At 45.3% G+C, this 10374-nt stretch overlaps 1 protein-coding gene across 1 annotated transcript; it reads left to right on the top strand.

Annotated features, from left to right (window-relative positions):
- Positions 1-112: 112 nt before the first annotated feature.
- TATDN3 (TatD DNase domain containing 3) lies at positions 113-4941 on the top strand (the record flags this gene model as incomplete). The annotated part of the gene is made up of 7 exons (XM_010175384.2): positions 113-238; positions 894-956; positions 2078-2187; positions 2591-2646; positions 2857-2969; positions 4154-4234; positions 4577-4941. Coding segments are annotated over 7 exons (693 nt in total), but the record flags the coding sequence as incomplete, so codon positions are not given.
- Positions 4942-10374: the final 5433 nt, after the last annotated feature.

Genomic DNA, 10374 nt, shown 5'->3' on the forward strand with positions numbered 1-10374 from the left:
TGGGGGGGGGCGACGCCCACCCGTGTCCCGGCCTTGGCGTGGGAGCTGCCGGGGGCGCGCCGCCCTCCTCCTTGGTCAGACCGGCCTTTCTTTTTGACTTAAACCTCGATTTTTTCTGTCGTCTCGTTTTGCGGGCGCCTGTCCCGCGTGTAGGTTCCCCGGGTTTGTTCTGCCGTGCCTGGGGGTTCACCCCGTCCAGGAGGTTTGGCCGGAGGAGCCGCGCAGCGCCACTTGGAAGGTAAAAGGCAGCGGGTTAGGCTGGCGCAGCTGTGAAGCGCTGCGGGGACCCCTCAGGGGAACCAGGGGCTGCTCTGGTCTGCCTCGCTTAACTTCACATCGGCCCACTGATTTCTCTGCGCCTCGGTAATTGGGAAGACCCAGCAGAGCAAATCCCCGGGTCCTTAGCACATCCCTTTGTCCCTGTTAGTCCCCAGGCAGGGTTGTTCACTGGAGTCATCTGGCCGTGTTACTGTGCTGAAGCAGATTTTAAAATCCCAAGTGAGTGCTCTGCTTACAGCGAACAGCTCGCCTGTGCGTCTGCAGATGTCCCTCTGTTAGTATGGGAACGGGAAGGTGACCCTTTGTGCCCTTAGCCTGAAGAACTTGGAGAGCTGTCTGCAGCCATTTAATGTTACCAGGCTTTTTATAGGCCTTGTTTTAATTACCTCTTCTCTGGTGGAAAGATAACTTGAAATGAAGGGTCACTAAGTAAAGAAAGGAAATCCTGCAGGTTTCTAAAACCTGTCTGGCTGCACAACTAGCAGTGATAGCATGTTTTAAGGTACAGCATTTAGGAACAGTGAAGGAAACTCCAATTTAATAACAGTGCTGAGTTCATACCCCTTCTATCTTGTAAGGGCGGTGAGGGCTGCATCTTTAATTTGTTCCTGCAGGATCTGGATGCTGCATTGCCACTTATAGAACTCTACAAAGATAAATTGGTGGGGATCGGAGAAGTAAGTAGAATTCCGTAGTTTGTTTAAATGTCTATGGCTTTGGCAGCATCTGTCACCAGAATTACAAAAGCTTAGTGAATACTTGGTTTTGTGTATGCAATAAGTATTGCTCTCAGTCTGAACAAGCACTAAGTCTGATTTGTAATTCTCTTAATGTGCTTGCCTTCATCGATTTGCCTGATTCCCTCTTTTCTTTCAATATAATTATTGGGAAATAGATGGCATTTATGCTGGTGAATTTAGCAGGAAGAATTGCATAATTATACTATATTGTCTTATTCCTGAATGTCTTTTGACCTATTCTCTGGCACAGTAAAGTGTCAAGTCACTCGTTATCATCATTCAGATCCTTCCTGCCTTCTTGCCTGACAAAGTTAGGCTAAGCTATGATTTCAGCATACCTCGCCAACTTGTACAGTCCTTTTTCCTTGCGATCCCTCATCTCTCTGTATCCATTTGTTAACTCCTGTCTTATATTTGTTTATGAACTAATTGGGGCTTGAAAGCTTTAGAGCAGAGTCTGCTGCTTTTGTGTCTTGGTAGTGGAGGAACTTATGGCTGGTTCTACACTAGCTGCAGAAAAAGCAGTTACTGGCAGAGCTTTGTAGCTAAACTTGCCATGTTGTACTTGTTCTGTATATCCAGGGCTTTGGTCGGTGTAGCTGTGAATGGGGCTGCTTTGACAAACTCTTAAGTTTTGCCTGAATATGTTTACATCACAAAAGTATAGAATTAATAGTAATGTTTGTTGGAGATAGGACTAAAGCTATAGGTTCAGGTCAGAAATTTTACTTGTATTGAAGATCCAGATTTGAGATTTAATCCGAAACAATATTCGATAGAATATAAAACCCCAGAAAACCAGTTACAGATTAAAATGTTAAATACACTTGCTAGTAACTGTCAGCCCTCACATGCTTTCTTAGCTGAAAAGCTTATGGTTGAGAATGAATTCCTTTCTGAGTTAAGCTACAGCTGAGCTCATTTTAATTGCAGTTTCTTATATATACATTTTGAAATGCTTTCCAATTTTGAAGCATTTTTTGCCTTTATATATGGTATTGTGGTTTAGTCAAGCGTTAGGTCTGTAAAATTTTTTCACTTCTCTTCTTGTACTGTAGGTTGGACTAGATTTCACTCCCAGATTTGCCAGCACGGATGAACAGAAGGAAGGACAAAGACAGGTTTTGATCAAGCAGATTGAATTAGCAAGAAAACTGGATTTGCCTTTGTAGGTTTTGTTTATACAAGTAGGAGAATTTGCCAGATCTCAGTAACATGTGGAAATATTTCCTAGGATTTAGAGTTAATAAGAGCCCGCAGAACTTTTCTTATATGGATTAAACTGGCATTAGTGTCCTCTCAGTCTCCAGTTTTGAGATTAATTATAGATTTTAACCTGTGTTTGCACTGGAATACAGTGGTCTTCTGTGTCCTGTCCTTGCTATGTTGTTGCTATATCTTCACTGTGGCTAAAATCATTCATATATACATCTCTAGATTTTTTTCTTGATAAAAGTTAAATAGAGATTAATTATTTTCTTCACAGGCTGCTGTTAGTTCATTTGTGTTTACAAAAAAAAAAAAAGTATTTTACTGGATTTCCTAATGCTGGATCTCTCCTTGCTGTGCAGAAATGTTCATTCCCGCTCAGCTGGAAGGCCAGCCATTAATCTCTTGAAGGAACAAGGTATGTTTCTAATGCATTTTCTCTGTCACGGCTTTTGTCAACAGAATTTCTTCGGTTATGCCATGTCCTCACACCAGTTCTTGTAACTGAAACTGTGTCAGGAACGGTGCAGAGATTCTGATTCCAGTGGGACCTCGGTCCCACTGGAAGCTGACATCACAGACCTGGTATAAACACTGCTAATTATTTGGTTTCCCTCTTTTCTCTGAGGTGCTACAAAAGTGTTGCTCCATGCATTTGATGGGAAGCCGTCTGTAGCAATGGAAGGGGTGAAAGCTGGATACTACTTCTCCATTCCTCCTTCCGTTATAAGGAGTGAACAGGTAACGTTTAAAGGGGTTTGCTCCTTCTTGATCCTTGGGGCTTGCAGGTAGTAGCTGACAGCATATCATGATGGCAAATGTGACTGTTTTCACTGTGCAGCTCAAGAATATACTTGTTTTTTAAGTCTGTACATTTTGAAGTGGCACTAGCAGTACTCACATACAGTTGCTGTCACCTGACACTTCTCAGTAGAAGTTTCAGTTGCTTATATTTTTTTTGCACATTTTTACTTTAGCTAAATTTCTATCTGGGGCTTTTGCCTTAGCTAGACTTTAGGGTGGAAATTTTGTCTCAAACAGTTCAACTGTTCCTGAGAAACAAGGGTTAAGAAAATAGGCTTTTTTTTTTCTCATTTGAATGTGGTTTCTGGTGAACTCTTCTTTGGAAGCCTCTGTCACCGTACTGTTCTAGAGTAGGAACATGACACATGGGAAAGGACTAGTTTCTGTGTCAGTGCTGTGACACTTTCTGTTCGAAAGGAAATCTGCTCACAATTGGCCGAGTTACAGACCTTTGAAAAATTGTGGTTATCACAAGGTGTGCCCAGCAAAGAAGCGGCTAAATTCAGGTTCAGCCCTTGATTTGGTGAGAGTGTTCTTTTAGTTTCTACTCTGGGCTGCTGCAAGCTATGCTAGCTTCTTATTTTGGGGTAGCAGTCTGTTTCCATCCTGTACCATCATCACTTTCTGTGATAAGCTCAGGAAATATAAGAAAGGAAAAGGCATGATTCAAGTGGAGGGAGTATGAGGGATGGATGGATATAGATGGAGATGGATGGAGAAAGGAACGCAAACTGGGGTTGAGGGGGTAAAAGCGGAGATGAGGAAAAGGTACATAAATATATATTCATAAAAATAGCAAATTAAAATTGCATTGGCAACTCTAAATATAGGTTATTCTGTGCAATACAACTACATGATTTAATAAATAACAATGGATTCAGTGTTCAGATAATATAACTTCAGCTATTTAGAAAACAGGATAATCCTAATCTGAAGGGACTTCTTGAGCAGCTCTTGGTGTTCTTGCTTCCATTCTGAAATTGTTGATAAAATGCAGACAGTGGCACCAAAGTCTTTCGACATTACTTTTAAATGCAAAAGATACTGTCCCTTCATATTTTTTTTTCCCCCACAGGTCTAAGTGCATAAGGTGTTTAATAGCTCTCTTATTTTCTTCCAAGAAGCAGAAGCTTGTGAAACTGTTACCTCTGGAAAGTATGTGCTTGGAAACTGACTCTCCTGCTCTGGGACCTGAAAAACAGGTAAACGATGGGGGCGGGGGGCATTTCTATGTATGTATATCCAAACCCACACCTTATGGAGGTCAGTTACTGGCATGGGAGAGTGAAGTAGTGTAAACAAGTACCAGGCATGAGAGAGGTTGCTATGTGAAAATTTTGAGATGAACAAGTCAGTGTTCCTGAGGCTGGGAAAGGAGAAATTCCCAGAATGGGCAAAGGGGAAAATAACCCAAGAGGAGTAAATACATGTAATTTCTCTGGCACGCATGTCACAATGTGACTGAGGTTGTGACTGAATGTGAAACACCTGTGATCTGTGGGGATCTGTAATTTGGTCTGGTTTGTTTGTTTGTTTGTTTTCAGGTGAGAAATGAACCGAAAAATATTTACATTGCTGCAGAATACATTGCCAAAATTAAAGGAATTCCAGTTGAAGAAGTCATAGCAGTGACTACACAGAATGCACTGAAAGTATTCCCCAAACTTCAGAACTTTCTTCGGGTATAGATTCAGAAACTGAAATATATGATACTGCAGAAACTATTATTTATGGTGTAATTAATAAAACAAGGTGTATCTTGTCTTAAAGTGGAGCTTCACTGTGGGAAAGCTCAAGTGAGCTGAGTGTTATATAGATGCATAGGATGGATAAAGGGAATTTCTCAAAGACCTTTGGTATGCACCATTGTCATCTCTTGGATGTGGTAAAGACAGATTGTTCATTTGCACCTCTCGTCTCTCTGAACAAGTACTCTGTAAAGAGCAACACCGTAAATTTGTCAGTTTAGTTTCTCAGACTCCTTGCTCAGCTGCTCCTAGTCTGGGAGCTGGCTAATGTGGGGTGCTTAATGTCCCCCTCATTCCTTAATTTCTTCTGACTGAAAGTCACATGGTTGTGGGACACAGCTCCTGTTACGACTTGCAGACTGCACATCCCTTTCTGAGCCATTAAAAAAACCCCAACTGGATGGACATTCTTTGTTACGTTGTGTTGACTGGGCTCTGTGAATGGTACAGAAGCAACAACTCTGATTTTCTTCAAAATACAGTTGGAAGGAGAGAATTACAGCCTTTCTGCTCCTCTTCCCTTGTATACAGTAACTTAACAGTTGCTCAGATCTTGGCAAGGTGTACCCCCCCAACCCAGGCTGAGACAATTAGCAATAGAGAAATGCCTCCACAAATCCTTATTTGGGAGGGGAAGGATGGTCTTGAAAAGTAGAAGGTGGAGAGAACCTGGAGGAGAGGCCATTGACCTGAAGAAAAGATGACCATCGGCCTAAACAAAGAGAGCTTTGTTACCAGGAGGAAGGAGCAGGAGGTGGAGGACAGGGAACCTCAGGCACTCAGTTCAACTGCATGGAGTAGGAGAAGGCAAAGGAGGTCCCTGCAGCCCATGGAATCCCAATGGCAGAGCAGATGCCCACATGTAGGCCATGGAGGACTCCATGCTGGAGCAGAAAGCTGAGCTTGAGGGCAAGTGTGACTGAATTGAGACCTCAGAGTTGCTCAATGCCAGAGCGGGGGTGAACCCCCAGAGCTGGGGGGTGAGGATGGGTGCTGGACCGGAGCCCCATCTGCAGATCGTGGATGTCCCCATACCAGAGCCGGGAGCTGTGGCCCAGGAGGTCTGTGACTCCATGGGAAGCTCACATTGGAACAATTTGTTCCTGGACTTTCATGCCATGGAGTGGCGTAGGTGAACTGACTGAACCCCCATTCCCTGTCCCCTGTGCCACTGCGGGGGGAAGGTAAAGAAATCAGGAGCAAAGTGATTTGAGCCCGGGAATTAGGGAGGGGTGGGGGAATGTGTTGTAAGATGTGGTTGTTATGTCTCACTGTGCTACTCAGATGAATGGCAACAGATTAAATTGATTTTTCTTCCCCAAGTTGAGTACATTTTGCCTGTGACCATAACTGGTGAGTGAGCTGTCCCTGTCCTTCACCCTGATCTGTGCCCCCTTTGCTGTGATTCCCTTCCCATCTCACTGGGTGGTGGAGAGTGCGTGCAGGACCGCATGGTCCTACTGTGGGTTAAACCACCACACCACAGTGTCAGGAGGGGTTTTTTTTCTATCTTGAGCAGAACAGCCGTGTTCTGCTTTTTCCCTAGAGTTAGCTTATTAAGTTTAAACATGTGCTCATAAACAGTTTTTGGCCTGCAGCAAATAATGAATAATTTGTCGGTATGACAATGTGTATTCAGAGCAGCAAACACCTGAATCCTTGCTGAATGTTTGACCCAGAGTTGTTGGAGCCGTTTGTTATCCTGCACCTACGAGCACCTTTTCCACTAAATTGTGTGGAGGACAGAATTTGCCTCCAGATGGTGCTAGGGAACAGGTGTGCAATAGTCTTAAGAATATTAATGGGATTGATATTGATGATTAATAATCATGCTGTCATTGGAGATGCTAAGTGGGTGATACCAGGCAGCCTTACGCATGCTTCTTGCTGCCTGCAGGAGGGGAGGACTCCCAGTATTGCATGAAAATGCGCTTAGGGATGAAGATGCTCTCAGAAAAAGTCTGGCAATGTCCAAGTGTTTGCAGAGTTTTGGCCTTATTATTCTCTACAAATTCTTAGCCTTGGTTGAAAACACTATTTTTGCAAAAAGGGGAATATCAGGCATTTAGTCTGCTCAAAATCCCTCTTTCTGCAAAGAGGTAACATTGCTCTGCTTCAGGCTTAACCTCGCTTTTTGCTGCCACTGCCCTGTGAAAACATGTAGACACCCTCTCATTCTGCAGCTCCCAGCTCAGCAGGGCACTGCTGAGGGCAGCCAGCCCTGCATGGGTCCTGGGGGGCTCTTTGGGACAGCCTGTGCCCCCCGTCTCTGCAGCAGCAGGGCCCAGAGGTGCTTGTGGTGGCATGGGAGCATGGTCGGGGCTGGGGTAGGAGAGACAGAGTTGCTTTCCCCTGGGCAAGGGAAACCTGGATTGCAGCTGCCATGGGTAGGATGAGCCTGGCAGGGCTCCCATGGCAAAACAGACCCACTTTGTCCTCTCCGTAGACCTGCGGCGCCTGAGCTGTGTCATGGTGTAGGAAAATAAAATGCAGTGTCATTCCCACTTGGTCTTGGCATCCTTAAGAGCAAACAAGGGTTGGAAGTACCACCCCTTCCCTGGTGCCATTGGCTTTGCTGCAGGAGCTGTGCCCCATCCCCTTGATGCCAGTGCTGGGGGGGGGCAGCAGTAGCTGGAAATAAAGTTGTTACATTGCAAGGAGAGCCCAAATCTTTCAGGAAGTGTGGCTTCCAAGCTGGAAAACATTGTTGATCCCTCAGCAGTCATCACAGAATCACAGAATGGTAGGGGTTGGAAGGGACTTCTGGAGATCATCTCATCATACCCCCCTGCCAAAGTAGGTAAATCTAGAGCAGGTTCCACAGGGTCACAGCCAAGGGGTGTTTTGAGTATCAACCTGCCCGTGTCTTGACCTTGAAAGAGGAATTTAACAGAGAGCTTGCATTTCTGCCTGCAGTCCTGGGCTAACACCTGGTCTGAAGTGGCTCGGGAAGGCAGGGTGGCTCATGGGGAAGCCTTGTGGCTGCACACCGTGAAACCCTCCATCCCCACAAAGGCTGGCCTTAGCAATATCACTGTGTGTGCTGAACCCTGTGTGTGCTGAACCCAAAACTCTTTGGTTTTCTGGACAAGTCATGTCCCTTCCTGCACAGCGTAGGACACTGGAGTGGCCTGGGACATACTGGGGGAAGGACCCTGTGCAAATTTAGCTGGATGCCCTCTTGAGCTTTTGGGAAACCTGAGGAGAAAGCACAGAGTTAGTGAATCCCAAGTTTTCTTTTCAGTCATGCTATTAAATTTGGGAGACACTAACATCCTTGGTGACCTTTGTCTCACAGAGATGGAATGGCACAGATGGTCTTCAGCAGTGTGGCAAGCGGTAGGTTCCAAGCTCCATCTGATACCTTTAGCCATCACCTTTCACTGGGGTGCTACCTGGAATGGCACAGATGATCTGCAGCAGTATGGAAAGTGGTAGGTCCCAAGCTCCATCTGATACCTTGAGCCATCACCTTTCACTGGGGTGCTACAAACAGCAGATCTGATTGAGCTTTGTACAACTGATGATGGAATGGCACAGATGGTCTTCAGCAGTGTGGCAAGCGGTAGGTTCCAAGCTCCATCTGATACCTTTAGCCATCACCTTTCACTGGGGTGCTACAAAAAGCAGATCTGATTGAGCTTTGTACAACTGATGTCTCTTTATCTTGCAGGATACATGATGTGATAGAAAAATCAAGAAAGGTTTGTGATTTCTTTGGCATAATTAGTGCCTTCAGGTTGCCTCACTCGTTGGTCAGTGCTCTCTTATTGATACAGCTCTGGCTGTTACAGCTTCTGCCAGGAAAAAAAAAAAAGCCCCATGTAGCTTGATTCTTTCCAGGCTTAAAATGCACGCAGATGCACTGTGTGCACTAGGGACTTCCACATGTGCAAGGGCTTACAGTGAGCACATAGCTTAACACCAGGCATGAATGAGGGGGATGCAGGATGAGATAATAATGTGAGGGTACTTTCCATAGGCTGAGATGTGGAGCTTGTCGATCTAGAGAGCTTATGAAGTAGATTTGTCTGTTGATAGAGACAAAATAGTGGACCACTGAATGCCATCAATGGCTAGGAAATCACACAGAGGCACTTTGCACCTTCCTTGTTCAATGAGCACCTTGAATTGGTATAGCAGGGGCTGTAAAAACGCTGAAATTGCAACTCCTCGTCTGGCTGGTGTCTTTGCCTTTTTGCCACCCATACCAAGCTGTTTGCAGGACTCAATGCGGAACAAGACTGAAGTGATTTTGCCTGAAAGCCAAGTGACTTGCAAGAGTGGAGTGGGTATAGTAGAACTAAAAGGTTCAGCATAAGTCACTTGAACTCCTCAGATCCTGGAAATCCCCTCTAAGTTCAGGACTGACAGCTAAGGGTCTGTCAAAGGACTCTGTATGTGCTCACTCAAATAGTTTTTGGAGGGCTGCAGGTAGATCACCCTTCTAGGGCCTTTCTTCTGAAACCTGTTTTTAATCATGGATTAACAGGGGCAAACTGTAAGGGTGATGAGCTTTTCCAGATTTCGACATGGGAACAAGTGAGGAGATGGTGATGAGGCCCAGTGGATGATGTGCTGTTTAATCCTGCTGTTCATTGTGATAAGAACTTAAACAAATGGACCAAAGACTTTTACTGGGGGTGCTTCCAACAGGCTCCTATGCAATGCATAGATAGGTTCTTTAGAGGCAAAAACAAATAAAGAATTGGCTGGAAATGCAACTTTTATCACTAATGAACTCCTGCTTTTGTTTGTTTTTTCATTAATGCAGGCTGGGGTTCGAGCCTGTGTTCCTGTTACAGAGCAGGAAAATGAATTTGAGAGAGTCACTGGCTTAGCAGAAAGGTTTGTTGTTCTTCTCTGTGCTTTCTATATGCAGTACAAAGGTACAGCTGAGATCAAAGAAAGGATACAAATTGCCATAGGACCTAGTCGCCTCAGCATTTTCCTCTTCAGCAGGTGGTTATCAATCTGTTCATTTCCCCCGCTGTGGCTGGCTTTTCTATCGGTGTGAATCGGTTGGGGCACAGTCATGATAACCCTCACTGCACTGTGTGGTGGCCTCACTGTGCAGTGAGTACATAGTACCCCCTCCACGACCTGCCAAGTATTTATGCCCCTCTTTGAGCTGCAGTGAATGACAAAACAGTGAGAAAACATAGTGAGGATCGTAGCCCTCATGAACATGTGCGTGGGGCAGGAACCGATACCAGTCTCCCCAAATGCATGGTGCTGCCAGCGGGGTGCTTAATGCAAACACAGGAGATCAGTGCCACTACCCCACCTGGGTCTGCTGATGAAAATGGTGGTGTGGTTCACTTGAAAAAGCAGAAATAATGAGGCACTGGGTCAAGCAGTCTGTAGGTGCAAGGGGTAGCCCCTCTCTGCCCTAGAAAACAGCTTAACGTGCAGTGCTGGTGTTTGGCTTGGCTGACACAGAGGGCTTTGGTGCACAGGGCTGCTGGCGTGTGGAGTGCTTGTCGTGTAGCGAGTGTGCAGGTGTGTCCCGATCCGATATCGGGGGTAATTTAGGCATCAAGAAACTTGAGGGAAAGCTGAAGAAAAGTGTAGAGAAGTGCCACGTGCACAGA

Source organism: Antrostomus carolinensis, unplaced genomic scaffold (genome assembly GCF_000700745.2).
Source record: "Antrostomus carolinensis isolate BGI_N321 unplaced genomic scaffold, ASM70074v2 scaffold17419, whole genome shotgun sequence".
NCBI lineage: Eukaryota > Metazoa > Chordata > Aves > Caprimulgiformes > Caprimulgidae > Antrostomus > Antrostomus carolinensis.